The sequence below is a fragment of the Palaemon carinicauda genome, chromosome 5 (assembly GCF_036898095.1).
Source record: "Palaemon carinicauda isolate YSFRI2023 chromosome 5, ASM3689809v2, whole genome shotgun sequence".
Lineage (NCBI taxonomy): Eukaryota > Metazoa > Arthropoda > Malacostraca > Decapoda > Palaemonidae > Palaemon > Palaemon carinicauda.
In genome coordinates, this window is record NC_090729.1 from 91918771 (window position 1) to 91934974 (window position 16204).

The window sequence follows — 16204 nt, forward strand, 5'->3', positions numbered from 1 at the left end:
ACGGGACGTTCGGCGCCACGTCTTTTTCAGGACGCTCGGCGCCACATCTTTCTGGACGATCGGTGCCACGTCTTTTTCAGGACGCTCGGCGCCACGTCTTTCTGGACGATCGACGCCACGTCTTTCAGGACGATCGGCGCCACGTCTTTCAGGACGATCGGCGCCACGTCTTACAGAACGCTCTGCGCCACGTCTTACACTCAGCACCTTGTCTCACAGGATGATCGGCGCCTCCTCTTCCAGGACGATCGGCGCCATGTCTTTCAGGACGATCGGCGCCACGTCTTACAGAACGCTCTGCGCCACGTCTTACACTCAGCACCTTGTCTCACAGGATGATCGGCGCCTCCTCTTCCAGGACGATCGGCGCCATGTCTTTCAGGACGCTCAGCGCCACGTCTTATAGGACGTTCGGCGTCTTGCTCTGTTGGCCGCTCGGCGCCACATCTTACAGGTTGCTCAGCGCCACATCTTACAGGTTGCTCGGCGCCGCATCTTACAGGACGATCGGCACCACGTCTTACAGGACGATTGGCATGGCGCGTCTTACAGGACGCTAGGCGCCTCGTCTTTCAGGACGATCGGCGCCATGTCTTTCAGGATGTTCGACATCAAAGATCTAGCATGAGGCATGACATTGATCATGAGAACATGATGACACTAGTCGAAGAGCTTCCTCATCATCCAAAGGAACTGTTGACAGTCCAGTTGGCCCTCAAAAAGCTTTGAAGGGTCAGTTTGGAACAAAGTGGTGCAGGTCTATGCCGATCACACCACAGAATTTGCTTTCATTGCCAAGCAAGGCAGAACCCACTCGAGGTCCCTTTACGGGACTGCAAGGAATCTTCTCATCTGGACTAAGGATAAGAATGTAATCCTTCTAACAAGGTTCTTTCAAAGGGAAAAGAACGTATGGCAGAACAGTCTTGGCTGGAGAATGGACACTCCATCGAGAAATCTGCAAGAATCTGTGGCGACTTTGGTGTCATCCTTGTATAGTCCTATTCGCGACTTGGCAGACAGAGAGACTAGAAACTTACTGCTCTCCAGTGCCAGATCTCGAAGCAGTCCACATTGATTTTAGTCAGGTGGTCAATTTGTTCCTTGAGAGCGCCCGGAACAAGGGTATTGGAAGAGGTTCTGTCACATAGAGGTTTTCAGACCGGTTTAACAGCTCTTAGAGGTCTTCAGCCCCCTGGGTGGATCGCTGGATCTCATAAGGAAAGCGGACATAATGAAAGAATTCATTGAAGTCAGCTTCCTTATCAGGTACGAACACTTAAGTTAGTTTATTAACTCCGTAAAATTCCAACTATATTGGCTGTCTCTAACCCTCCACCAAAGGTGTTAATCAGCTATATATATAACTACCAGGTAAGTCTTATGTTTAGAAATGTTATTTTCATTATAAAATAAGTTTTTGAACATACTTACCTGGTAGTTATATATACAGTAATTAAATTCTCACCCTCCTCCCCTCTAGAGACTAGAGGCATGGAAGATATGAGGGAACATGGAACAGTTCCAAGGTAACTCGCTAGGGCGCACAGGTGATACACCTGGCTATCCAATCGGCGATTGGCGCGAGTTTTGAAATTTCTGCCGTGACGTCAGAGACGTAAGCTATATATATAACTACCAGGTATGTATGTTCAAAAACTTATTTTATAATGAAAATAACATTTTTAATGGCTCCTCATTTCAGCTTTGCAGAAAGTAATATCCCTAAATAAATAGCTAAGGTTTGTATAGTTAGGAAAAATACAAATTATCTAGGAATTTGTCATATTGTGGTTTATTAACGAGGTGTCAAGGTTTATCATAAGGTACAATGTAACATTGTTCTAGGATAACCCGGGTCAATGGCTAGCCAGAAGCCGGATTTCCACCTACCTAAGAGTAAATCATCGTATGTAAACAACGGAAGGTTTGTTAGTGTGGTAACAAATGACAAAATGGAAATAATTTGTATTTTTCCCCAACTAATGCAAACCTGTAGCAGTTTACAAAAAATGGTCCCGCCATCACCTGCCTCCTGAAGTCCTGCTTGTAATTGAAAAGTGAGGCATTTCTGTGAGCTGCGAGTAGAGATATGTTGCTGGAGTAACCCCAGCCACCCCCTACCACCAACCCACAAGAGTGGGAAGGTAGGGTTGCCACCTTGCATTTTCTTTGTCTATTGGCGGCTTTCCCTATATATACAATAGAATAAGTTTGTGTTAGAAAAAATACAAATTATTTCCAAATTTGTCATTTGCTCCTCAAGGTCGTAGACCTAGAGCTTACAATGTTCTGGGCATTGGCACATCCTTAGAATTTAAAAATACCTTTTATGTGTCGCAGTTACTTCAGTCGGGTGTATGGGAGCGTCAGACGACCTTCACAGTACACTACCTGCAAGACATAATCCATAGGAACTTGGATACCTTCTCCATAGGTGCTGTGATGGATGCACAACATGTAGTTTAAGATACCTCAACTCCCTTGCAGGAGAAGTAGCAGTCAGTTGGGGGTAGACATTACCAGGGAGTTAGTCTGGGATGAATGATCATATGACTGGCCTTTTCGTTCTTCATCTTCCCCTATCTTGGAGTACAGCGTCTATGGAACTCTGCTAGCTGACCTCCGCTGTCTGCTGGTAAAAATCATATCTCTTGTGTAACCTGATATATGAAATATATTTGTTATGTCCCCTGTTTTCCCAGCAAGGGGGAGTCAGGCAATGTCAAGGTTAAGTTAGTGGAGTCTATCATGTACTCCCAAGAATCCCTACTTGGATAGGTCACAATGCTTAATTCTCGCACATCACACTAAATTGCCCAGGCCGTTAACTCTCGCACACATTTAAGAGTTAGCGAGGTGTTAAGGTTTGTCTGTTGAGCTTGTGCGAAGCACAGAGTTACACCCTGGGTCATGTTACCAGCCAGTTGGTTAGGACTTCCACCTTCCTAAGGGTGAGTCTCCATAGTAAAGATTGAAAGGGTTTGTATTAGGTGTTACAAGAAACAAATTTGAAGGCAATTTGTAATTTTCCTAATCATAAAAACCTTGAGCTCTTTACTCATACATGTCTTGCCATCAACTATCCACCGGAAAGTCCTGCCTGCAATAGAAAGTGGCGTCAATTTGCCAGTGTGCGTCTGTGAGCGGGATGGTTAGTCTACCTCCACTACTCCTGCAAACCAGTGCTGGGCACTTATATCTTACTAAAAAGTTTTATGACTAGTATTCAGCTTATGCTGGAACATATATCTACTGTAAATAGCTCAAGGTTTGTATAGTTAGGAAAAATAGAAATTAATTTTAAATTTGTAATACTGCTTTAAAGATTGATTATTCATTTCCCTCAGAATTATTTACTAAGTATTTTCGTGTTTTAATAATTGTGTTGCATATGCATTATTCTGTGTTTTGAAGGTTAATCATTGAATGTTTTCCATTAAATTTTCAGAGTGGTGGTGGTCCCCCTGGTGGCAATGCACCTCCAGGATTTGGTGGGCCTCCATTGGGATTTCGAATGCCTCCACCAGGACCGGGATTGCCTCCTAGACTGCCTCCTCCAGGATTTTTGCCACCTGGTGCACCTCCTGGCATGCCTCCTCCTGCCTTTAATGTACCACCTCCAGGTTTTATGAGTTCATTTGGCCAACCTCCAGGTGGATCAGGTAAGATGTAGGTTTCTTCGTGTTCCTACTCGAATACAAACCATTGTCCTTTAACAGGAGTATAATTTCAAGTGGAGGTGGAAAACAACCATTAAAATTGATAACAAGTTAGTTATAGTACTATGTGGGTGATGGGTAAGCTTGGCCACCCAACAGGTCATTGAGAAGCCACATTGGTATCATCTGAAGCTCAGTACAAATGTACTTTTTTGGTGCCTTGTATAATGGCTGTTATAATCTTTTCCTCTTTTCTTTCATCATTCGCTGCTGACAGTGTTGGTCAATGTCAGGACCCCAAGAACATCCCTTGCTGTGCCCACTTGACTGCTCTTCCACTTGCAGAGGAGGCAGTTGATGTGGTTACCATCGACGGTCTTTGCTGGCTTTTTGGGAAGTTATTGTATCCTCTTGTGATGTATGTGTCTGCTAGACCTGAGATCCTTAACAGGTGGGTAATTACCTGCCCGGTCGTTAACGACCTTGTTAAGGTTTTTCTGCCGTATTTTCCAGCTTGCGCTAGAATATCTCCTATAGTAAAGAATGAGGGTTTTTATCAAGTGTAGGAACAAAGAAAATTTTAAAAGAAAAGTTTGAAGAGTAGCGGAAAGCACACTTGTGGTTTTTGGTGGCAGGAATCCAAGTGTATTGGCTTAATTTTCAAGTCCCCACTGGCATTTGCACAAAATGCAAGCGTTAGTCTGTCCTTCATTGGTTTATGGCCAGGAAGTTTCCTTTCTTCAGCTGTGATATATGTATGGCGGGGCATTTTCTTCCAGAAAAGGCCAGTTTCATCGCAGTTAAAAACTTGCTAAGGAATGTAGCCTTCTCTGGAAATTAAGTTCTCAAACTTCTTGAGGAATTCTTCTGCTGCTTTCCTGTCAGAACTGGCCGCCTCTCCATGCCTGACGACTGAGTGAATACCAGTCCTCTTCCTAAACCGATGAAACCACCCATGAGAAGCCTTAAACTCTTGGGGGGATTGCTGCGATGTTCCTTCACCTCCGCCGTCTCTCTGGGCTTCCACGAGATCGGCAATGATGGCGCTCGCCTTGTGCGAAATCACCGATTGCGTGAGTGTATCACCAGCGATTTCCTTCTCTTTAATCCACAGAAGAAGGAGTCTCTCCATCTCATCGTTGATTGAGGTCCTTCCACTGGCAAGGACAGTCATGCCTTTAGGAGACTTACTTGCTTTAATGGCTTCCTTATTCTTAATAATTGCACCAATCGTAGATTGGTTACGACCATACGTTTAAACGAGGGTAACGATGCGCATGCCTTCTTCATATTTCTTTATGATCTCCAGCTTTGTTTCCATAGTTATCTTCTTCTTACTTCTGCTTTTAACATCACTAGCAATCTTGGGACCCATGGCTAAGAATTAAAGTTATGATTAAGCACAAAAATGCACAAAAAATAACAATATCGCAAGCACTCACACGAGATCAAGTCTTTACGAAATGCACGCGAGATTCTGAACTGAGCGCGTGTATGACAAAGAGAGAGAGAGAGGCAGCATCTCTCTCAAGCATTGTGGGATGATTTTCGGCCAATAGTGTATCGGCATCTTAGTGACGCCGTGACGCCGACCAATAGCAGTGACGTATGCAGTGACGTATGAGTGTGGTGGTAAGCTACTGACTCATACAGTCGTACACGTAGAAACCGCCAAATTTGAGTTTCAAATTCGATGCCACAAGGTATGGAAAATGTCGTAACGAGGGGACGAAAAAAAAATCGTATTCCACACCGTAACGTGAAAAAAACGTAAGCTGGGGACACCGTATGCCGGGGGTCTACTGTACTAACAATTAGTTTAGATATATTGAATGGTTCAAATGTATTTGGCTGTACAGTATCGTTGTGGTTATTATGTAGTTATTTTAAATATAGAACTTACCTGCTGGTTATATAAGAATGGCTAACGTCCCTGACGCTCGGCAGGAAATTCAAAATCTCGCGCGGCTATCGCAGATATGCCAGGTGTACACTAGTGCCCTCGCGGTTCTACGTGTGTAATAGTTAGTTATTACATGTTTAAAACACATGACGTAATATGTCATTGTGGAAGAAGAAGCTAGCGTGAAATTTGCTGTAGTCAGACAAAATCATAACAGGAGGCATTTTGCATCTCTCAGCAATGTAACATTTTTCTGAAGCATAAACACAAATGCATACCGTGTGAAAGATTGTGTCGCCACCGGATGCAGGTGTCTTCCTAGACTAATGTAAAGTTTACATATTGTGTTTAAATGCTGAGACAACTAAATATACAATATCTGTGATATCGATATTTTAGGCAGTTCTTATCTATACTTCACCTGAATTGGTCATCCGACCAAACCAGCTATACTCCTGTGATGGAAATGTTTAACACTGTTGTTTTTAGAGAATAAACCATTTTAAAGTTACCATGCTTTACTTTAATTCAAGACTCAACATCTCAAACAACACATACTCAATGTGTGTTAATAACAGTAGCACACTAATAAATGGTGGCAGCGCTAAAACTCTAAGAATCAGCGAAAGATCTTCAAGAAATTAATAATAAGACTAAGAATTAGAGGAAGATCTTCAAGAAATCAACAATAAAGCTGTAAAAACCAGAGAAAGATCTTCAAAAAATCAATAGTAATGAATCTACTGTACAATTTTGACTAAGTATCATAGTCCATCGAAGACTAAAACATTTAATGAATGTTATACATACAAACTGATGAACTGGATCTTCAATCAACATCCTAGGAAACCCAAGGACTGACGTTCAACGCTTACAAAACATATCCAGGAAGCACTACATTCAACGGAAATTGGACCGAAACATTCACCCAAACATCAAGAGAGAGAGAGGGAATCGAACCGACACATTCACCCAAACATCAAGAGAGAGAGAGGATATGACGACATCACACAGAACCATATAAAGCTAAGTACAATTTTCATATTCATTTCAGTTTGGGCAGTGAAGTGTAGTTATCACGAGTCGTTAGTTGATTATTACCGGGGTGAGTGGTTTGCTAATCTTTTATTTTCCTTTCATTAAAGGAAACTGTGTTCAACTCCGAATTCTCATCTAGAATTTTTCTCTCTTAGTGCTAATTCCGTTTTCTTTCAGAAATTCTCGGGAAATGTCTTGGGATTAGTAGCATTGTTTTGGGGAATTTTGTTATAATCTTTATCATTGGGTGCTTATGCGTTTACGCAGTGGACGTCTATATTCATGTAGATATTTTGATAGAATTGCAAGGGGTCGAAGAGATAGGAAAAGAAATACAGTAGTCATGACGCCCCCTGTGAGCCCCATTCCTGGACCTAGTGGCGTAGGACAGATTAATTCTCTCCCGATTGTGACGCTTGTAAATGCCAGGTCTGCAATCCTTCCTTTTCAGGGTCGGGTTAATGGGTTCTTGCCTCAAAATGTGGAGTCATGGATTTCATCTGTCGATGCCCATTTAAATGCCAAACAAATCGTAGACCCTTTTGTACTATTACAAGAAGCTAAAAGTTTTATAGATTTTTCAAAGGGGGATGCGAGTGCGTATTTAAGAGGTGTTTCATTTCAAGAAGCAGTTACCTGGGATGATTTCAAAGTTAGGTTACGCGCGGTCTATGGGGGTGAAGAAGCCTTGGATGTAGTATTAACGTTAAGAAATACACTTGATCAAGCCACTATGAATCGGCTTAATGTTATTGAGAGAGCAGCTCTCATAGCTGATAGGCTTAATGAATATCAAGATATTTTAGGTAATTCCACTTGGGTTACTAGAGATAACATCTCCGTGAAAGATTTTTTACGATTAATGTATATTTAACTTGCATGACACTTATGTTGCCTGAAGCTTTAGTGCGGTGTTTTGATAAAAAGTTAACGCCTGCAAGTACGGAATTGGATGTATATAAACAGATAAAAAAACACATGTCTAAGTGTCCTGATCTTGATCCCATGTTAACTCAAGTTTTTGCAAAGAATAAAACAAAGCCACAACAAGTAAATGTAGTTAATAATAGTCAAGTTGCGGGAATGACGTGTTACAATTGCAAATGTGAAGGTCACTTGATTGCGGACTGCAGAACGAAATTCTGTTCGATACATAATAGTTCGACTCATTCATATAGTCAGTGCTACTCGCGTAAAACACAACAGAATCCTAGAAATACACAGTCAATTCCACAGTCAGTTCCATATGGAAATAAGAAGAAAAATCCTCATTTTAACAATAAGAAGAAACAGCCAAACATCAATGTAGTTCAGAATCCGAAACAAACAAACACTTCTTCGAGTAACGCTGAGCCTGGGTCGTCAAACCAGACCTCGCAAGGTCAGACTAATTTTCAGAATGTGCAGAGCAAAGCAAATACCACATAATTAACTCCAGTGGGGAAGAGAGTGATGTTGGGTCAAGGTCATTCATGTCAACATCAATAGTATTGAATAATCAATTTAATGTTTTATCAGATAATTGTGAGGCAATAGATTTTCCTATGAAACACACGGCCGAATTAAGTAAAACAGTGCATGCTCCCGTAGATTTGCAACGAATTCATTTAATAATAAGCCAAAATGAGTTACGACCAACCTTATATGCTGTAAATTTAGAACACAAATCCTTTACATTATTTTTTTACTCTGGTAGTCCACGTAATATCATGGATTTGAGGACACATCATTTGTTGTTTTCGAACTTTCCGATAGAAAAATCCGGAGTGAGACTCTCGGGTATAGGAAATAATGAATTAAATGTCATAGGCATAACTCATGTTCAATTCAAAGTCGGTAAGCGCACGTTTGCTGATACATTTGTTGTTGTACAAAACATTGATATGTATCCAGCTGTAATTATAGGATACCCATCTATGGGAAATCAAAACATTATCTTAGCCCCTGCCAAGCACGGCGTGTATATCAAAGGAAAATTCTATAAGTCTTCTAATACCTTAAAATCAGTTTTGGATAAAAAGGAGACGACAAATGTAACCGTAACGTACGTTGAAGAACCAATAACTTGTCTCACTAATAAAGAAATAATATACGCGACCCAGCAGAATTCTCGTTCACCCGTAATATCATCTTGCACGCAATCTATCGAGCCAAACCTACCTTCGAATTTAATAGTGCAAATAAAGAAAACATTACCGGGATCTGAAATATTAATCCTTTCCGACACTTTGAAAACTAACGGATTGTCTGTCACACAAGCTATTTATACAGTAGGCTCACATCAACAATGTAATATTGAAGTCTGTAATCATTTAAATAACACTTTAGTAATTCACAAAAATCAACATATCTTGGATGTAGAAGTTTATAAACATCGTATTCTTACCGTTTGCTGAAATCAATCACGCTCAAACAGTTGCGGATGAATCCCTTTTGCAATCTATTAAAAATAAAATCAATAAAGACATTCAAGACGAAGAAATTCAGCAGAAAATTTTTGGACTTTTAACTAAATATCATGATGTTTTTTCCACTATGGATGGATCCTTAGGAAAAACAGATGTGATCGAGCATCAAATAAGGTTAAAGGACAAGCAGAAAATTATCTATGTACCCTCGTACAGACTCCCTATGAAATTCCAGAATGAAATAAATGATGAAGTAGGTAAAATGCTAGAAGAAGGAGTCATTAGGAAATCAAACAGCCCTTATAATTTTCCATTAATAGTTGTACCGAAAAAAGATCGAACATGGCGTATCTGCGTAGACTTCCTTCGTCTAAACGAGGAGACGATCCCTGATCGATTCCCAGTGCCATGTACTGACGATATTTTGTCTTTGTTAGGTCAGAATAAATATTTTACCAGTTTGGACTTACTTAAAGGCTTTCACCAGATATCATTAGAAGAAGATAGTATCCCATACACAGCCTTCAGCACAGCCAGGGGACATTATGAATTTTTACGGATGCCTTTTGGTTTACGTTGTGCTCCCATAACATTTACAAGAATGATTAACATAGTGTTTGGAGACTTGTTAGGGGATATATTGCATGCCTATATGAACGATCTTGTAATCTTTTCCAACACCTTAGAAGAACATCTACGTAAGTTAGAACTAGTACTACAGAGATTAAGACAACATAACTTAAGGGTAAAGATTAGTAAGTGTGAATTTTTCAAAACAGAATTAATATATTTGGGTTTCATGGTGTCAAGCCAAGGTCTTAAAGTAGTCCATGATAAGGTATCGGCTATACGTAATTTTCCCATACCTACTAATGTCTAGGGAATACAGCAATTTCTGGGTTGTAGTGGATATTACAGGCGTTTTATACGCAACTATTCAATAATAGCCGCTCCTTTAACTGATCTTACGAAGAAGGGCGTAGATTTCATATGGTCTGAGCATCATCAACAGGCGTTTAATACCTTGAAAGATGAACTGTGTAGTTCTCTTATCTTAAAATTTGCTGACTTCGGTAAGGAATTCTTCATTGCAACAGACGCCTCAGACTTAAGAGTAGGAGGGGTATTGCTTCAGCAATATGATAAACAATTTTTCCCGATAGCTTTTTATTCTCGAAAACTGAGAACTTCCGAAAGTAAGTATGCAGTAATAGACAAGGAAGGGCTAGCTATTTTATAGGTAGTAGGTTGGCCAGGGCACCAGCCGCCCATTGAGATACTACCACTAGAGAGGTATTGGATCCTTTGACTGGCCAGACAGTATTGCATTGGACCCCTCTCTCTAGTCACGGCTCATTTTTTCTTTGCCTACACTTACACGGAATAGTCTGGCCTATTCTTTACATATTCTCGTCTTTCCTCATACATCTGACAACAATGAGATACTTAACACTTCTTCACCAAGGGGTTAATTTACTGCACTGTAATTTGTTCATTGTACTTTCCTCTTGGTAAGGGTAGAAGAGACTCTTTACCTATGGTAAGCAGCTCTTCTAGGAGAAGGACACTCCAAAATTAAACCATTGTCCTCTAGTCTTGGGTAGTGCCATAGCCTCTGTACCATGGTCTTCCACTGTCTTGGATTAGAGTTCTCTTGCTTGAGGGTACACTCGGGCACACTATTCTATCTTATTTTTTTTTCTTCCTCTTGTTTTTTTGAAATGGTGTGTTGGGCAGGCTTAATAGAAGGGCCATGGATGCCTGGTGGTTTATCAAGAGGTTGTCTTTTCCTTTTTCTGATTTTTTCTTCTCAAAACCATCCTTACTGTCCTCCCTTCAGTTGAAGTGGCTATCCTGGAGGGTATTTAGCCTTGCATGGTGTATCGGCTCCTCCATGTTGACCAGTTTTTCCGACTTTTTACTATAGTCTATGGATATCATCAATAACTTTTATTATTATTCTGTACATATTGTTTTTGTTTTAATTCTTGTTAATCTAGTTTTTAAGTATGATGTCTCTTTTTTATTTCTATTAATTCTTATGCTGTCTGGAGACATTGAGCAAAATCCGGGACCAGTACGTCCTAGATTTCGTCAATGTCGTCTTCTGTATTGCAATATTCGTGGTCTTCATGCAAATATCCGAGACCTTACAGTTGCGTCCAGACAGTATGATATTCTTTTGTGCTCAGAAACTTTGGTTTCTAATATGAGGCACTCATCTGAGCTCCTTATAACTGGTTTTAAGAAGCCAATAATGCTGAAACGTGATTCCATTCCTAGGGCCAGGGGAATGGCGGTGTATATTAGGACCGAGTACCCTGCTTCTCATAAGTCCTGCTATCAATGTGGATGTCATGAGATTCAGGTAATAAAAGTTTGTGGCAGGCATAACAACTTTTATTTGTGTTCAATCTACCGGAATCCAGACATGGATGATTCTATCTTTGATTGTCTTCTTACCATTATGGCTAAGATACAAGAAGATGATAGAAAGGCTTCGTTTGTCTTTGTTGGTGATTTTAATGCTCACCATAGGGAGTGGTTGAGTTCTATCTCTCCTACCGATCGCCATGGCTTAAGAGCTTTAGACTTTGCCTCAGAATCAGGCTGTGAGCAAATCATAAATGAAGCTACTCACAGGTCTGGTAATTGCTTGGACCTCGTATACACTGACTCCCCTGGCGTTATAACTAGTAAGGTTGGTTCTCCAGTCGGGACTTCTGATCATGCCTTGATTTCATTATTAGTGAAGACTGAGCAGCCTGTCCCTGATATATCATATTCTTGTAAAATTTATATGAAATCCCAAGCAGACTGGAATGGGATTTTGCATGATCTTTTGTGCTTGAATTGGTCACAATTATATAATAGTGTAGATCCTGTTGTCCCTTTGAATGAGAATCTAGTCAACATAATTGATAGGCGTATCCCTTCTCGTGTGCTAAGGTACCGAATGAAGGACAAACCGTGGTTCAGTGATGATTGTAGACGTGCTTATTTGGAGAAGCAGGAGGCCTATCACCTTTGGAAGGGTAACAGATCAGATTTTACCTGGAACAACTATACTCAGCTTCGAGCTTTTGCTCAGAGAGTTTATGCCTCAACTGAAAAGGAGTACAATTTAATCATAAAAGAAACCCTCTCTGGTACAACTCAGGAACATAAATGGTGGTCTACCCTTAAATCTGCACTCTTTGGTGTAGATGCAACAGTTCCTCCTTTACTTAAATCCAGATGGCTCAGTCACTCACTGTCCAAAGGAAAGGGCAACCCTTTTGGCTGATGTTTTTGACAGTAAACAGAGTAATGAAAAACTTGAACTTCCTCATTCCTGTTTTCCTGAGGCTAAACTAACTAGTTTAGCTTTTCGATCTCGTGAGATTAAAGCTTTGTTGATGGACCTTGATGCTTATGGAGGTGTAGACCCTAATGGTATTTTTCCTTTGCTTTTTATAAAGACAGCAGATTTCTTAGCTCCAAAGTTATCTGTTATTTTACGCAAGTTAGCAAGAAGAGGAGCTTTTAGCACTTGTTGGAGAATTGGTAATGTTACTCCTCTATGTAAATGTGTTTGTGGTAGCTCAAGTCCCACTGATTACCGCCCAATTTCCATAACTCCCATATTATCTAAAGTTTTTGAACGTCTTCTGGCAAAACGTCTTAATAGGTTTGCTGAAGGTAATCATCTATTCCCTACTTTGCAATTTGGTTTTCGGAAAGGCCTTGGAGCATGTGATGCCCTTCTTACAATCTCCAATGCAGTACAGAAATCCCTTGATTGTGGTCGGGAAGTTCGTATGATTGGCCTTGATTTTAGTGCTGCCTTTGACCGTGTTAATCATGAGGCCCTTGTTTTCAAACTGAAACAGTTGGGAGTGGGTGGGTCGTTTCTTAGCATTATTATTGATTTTTTAAGTAGTAGATCTCAAAGAGTTGTTGTTGATGGGCACCATAGTGAGTATAGGAATGTGATATCCGGTGTTCCACAGGGTAGTGTTCTTGGCCCATTACTTTTCATACTATATACACATGACATGTGGTTTGGCCTAGAAAATAAGCTTGTTGCATATGCAGATGATGCTACTCTCTTTGCATCAATTCCATCCCCTGAATGTAGATCTGGGGTTGGTGAATCCCTTAATAGAGATTTAGCTAAAATTAGTGCATGGTGCAAATTATGGGGTATGAAGTTGAATCCTAACAAAACTCAAAGTATGATTGTAAGTAGGTCAAGGACGGTGGCTCCTCAACATCCGGATCTCAGTATTGATAATATTTCTTTAAATTTGTATGACTCTTTCAAAATTTTAGGCGTGATTCTTGACAGCAAATTTACTTTTGAGAAACATATAAGGTCTGTGTCTTCTTCAATTGCACAAAAAATTGGCTTATTGAGAAAGTCTTTTAAGATATTCGGTGATCAATCTATTCTGAAGAAGTGTTTTAATTCTTTTATTCTACCTTGTTTTGAGTATTGTTCTCCTGTCTGGTCTTCAGCTGCTGATTCTCATCTTAATTTGTTGGACAGAAACTTACGGTCTATTAAATTTCTTATTCCTGATCTAGATATTAATCTCTGGCACCGTCGATCAATTAGTTCATTATGCATGATGCATAAGATTTTTCATAACTCTGACCATCCTTTACATTCAGATCTCCCTGGACAATTCTATCCTGTTCGTAATACTAGGCAGGCAGTTAATTCTAATAGCCAGGCCTTCTCCATCATAAGACTCAATACTACGCAGTACTCTAGAAGTTTTATTCCAGCTGTTACCAAGTTGTGGAATGATCTTCCTAATCGGGTTGTTGAATCAGTAGAACTTCAAAAGTTCAAAGTTGGAGCAAATGCTTTTTTGTTGACCAGACGGACATGAGTCTTTTTATAGTTTATATATGACATTTTTGTTGTTGACGTTGTTAATAGTTTATATATGATATATCTCTTTTGACATTACTTTTTTTAGAATGATTTATTGTTAATTTGTTCTCTTCAGTTATTTATTTCCTTATTTCCTTTCCTCACTGGGCTATTTTTCCCTATTGGAGCCCCTGGGCTTATAGCATCTTGCTTTTCCAATTAGGGTTGTAGCTTGGATAGTAATAATAATAATAATAATATTGTTAATTCACTAGTGCATTTTAAGTTCATAATATACGGTTATCCCGTTAAGGTTCTTACTGACCATAAACCACTAACAGAGTTCTTTAAAGGCTTCAACCACAGCCCTAAACGAACTCGGTGGCATTTGATCATTGAAGATTTTGGGGCAAGAATCGGATATTTACCTGGGAAAGCAAATATCATTGCGGATGCAGTATCACGCAACCCCGTGTCATCATGTACGGAGCCTTTAGCTGAATTAATAGATATATCAACATCCATGCCTATTGTTAAAACGATATCTGAACAAGAAGATTTAGGCTGGAGCGCTGAATTATTACAGACTGAGCAAAGAAAAGATCAGAAAATAGAAACAATTATAAATGCTTTGAAAGGCAATCATAAGGAAAAGGGATATATAAAGTATAAGCAGCAGAATTATATAATCAAAGATAATATTCTGTGTAGGACCGTGACAAGGAAAACCCGCAATACACCATATGTAACTAACGACCGGGTAGTAGTACCAATCTCACTTATTTCCACTGTCCTGAATTGGTTGCATGCAAATCCATTACATGGACACCCGGGGTTCTCATTAATGTCACAGAAAGCCAAATCATTGTTTTATTGGCATACAATGCTTACAGATATAAAAAAACATAGCTAATTGTCGCACATATCAGGAAAACAAAGGGCATACGAAAACACCTGTCAGGCTAGGGGCTTATCCCGTGCCCATTCAACCCTTTGAAAGAATACATTTAGATTTGTTAACAGGATTTTACGAGTCAGACAGAGGAAATAAGCACCTCTTAGTAATTGTAGATGCTTTAACTCGATATACAGAACTAATAGCGCTTAAAACTAAAACTGCGATTGAATGCGCTAGGAAGTTTTACGAGTGTTACATTTGTAAACATGGAATTCCACACATGATAATCTCAGACTCGGGTGGTGAATTTAATAATCACTTTCTTACCTCATTGTGTGAATTCCTTAGCATAAAGAAAATAAATACCATGATATATCACCCAGAGTTAAATGGGCTAGTGGAAAGAGCAAATAGGAAGGTTTTAAATATATTAAGAGTAACACTAGGGGGATCAGACCCCAACTGGGATATTGCAATACCTGCGGTACTGAGTACTCTGAATCATTCATATCATATATCAATTAAAATGTCACCGCATGAAGCATTGTATGGTACCCCAGTTAGAATGCCTTTCCATGTATTAACGCCTACAACTAATCTATCAAATCCTTTAAAAGAATGTATAAATGCAAGCAAAAGTTGATATGATATCCTTCGAAAGAATTTAGAAGAATCACAAATCATAATGTAAAGGAATCATGATAAAATAGCGAAGCCAACTAAAACATATATCGTGGGTGATAATGTATATATACAGGTAAATGTACGTAAAGGACTCAATTATAAACAAACACCTAAGTTTGAAGGCCCATTTAACATTTTGGAAACATTAACAGCCAATAGGTTTAGAGTTCAAAACGTATCCCAACCCACGGATGAGAGAATAGTACCATTGGCTCACATAAGAAATTGAAAAAAAAAAAAAAAAAAAAAAAAAAAAAAAGAGAGGGAAAGATTTTTATTTGTATGATTAAAAGTTTTCTTCTTAATACAGGAGTAATTACATATATTTTTCTCGTTACAGGTTTCCAAGATGAATTTTTTGTTGTTGGGAGTGATATTGTTCGCTCAGACATTTTTCTCGTGTGGGACGAGCTCTAAAACTAAAAGTATAGATTTTAAATATGGCACTATAGTTGAAAGACAAGAAGACGTTTTTATTACATCAAGCAGCGTAGTTGTAGAAGTGCATATGCAAGCAATTTTTCTTCCAGAGAATGATGTCACTAGCTTAAAAAGCGCCATTTCAAGGTTTGCTGTCTCATTAGATGAGTTGCATAGAAGACTTTTTCATTTGACTACAGAGAGTTCGCTTGGATCGACACTAAAAGTTGCAGAGATGCTATCTGATGACTTGCAAAATAAGACTTACGAGACAGAATCTTTGGCTCGTGACCTTTTGATGTGGACTGTAGGGCACGAACATAAAGA

The 16204-nt window shown here is 39.5% G+C and overlaps 1 protein-coding gene across 4 annotated transcripts in view; it reads left to right on the forward strand.

Annotated features, from left to right (window-relative positions):
* The window catches only part of Prp40 (pre-mRNA processing factor 40), an 874860-nt gene that overhangs the window by 210839 nt on the left and 647817 nt on the right, over positions 1 to 16204 (forward strand). For all 4 annotated transcript variants that reach the window (XM_068373863.1, XM_068373864.1, XM_068373862.1 and 1 more), the window contains exon 2: positions 3452 to 3665. In XM_068373863.1, the coding sequence (XP_068229964.1) occupies positions 3452 to 3665 (214 nt within the window). The remainder of the gene's footprint in view (positions 1 to 3451; positions 3666 to 16204) is intronic.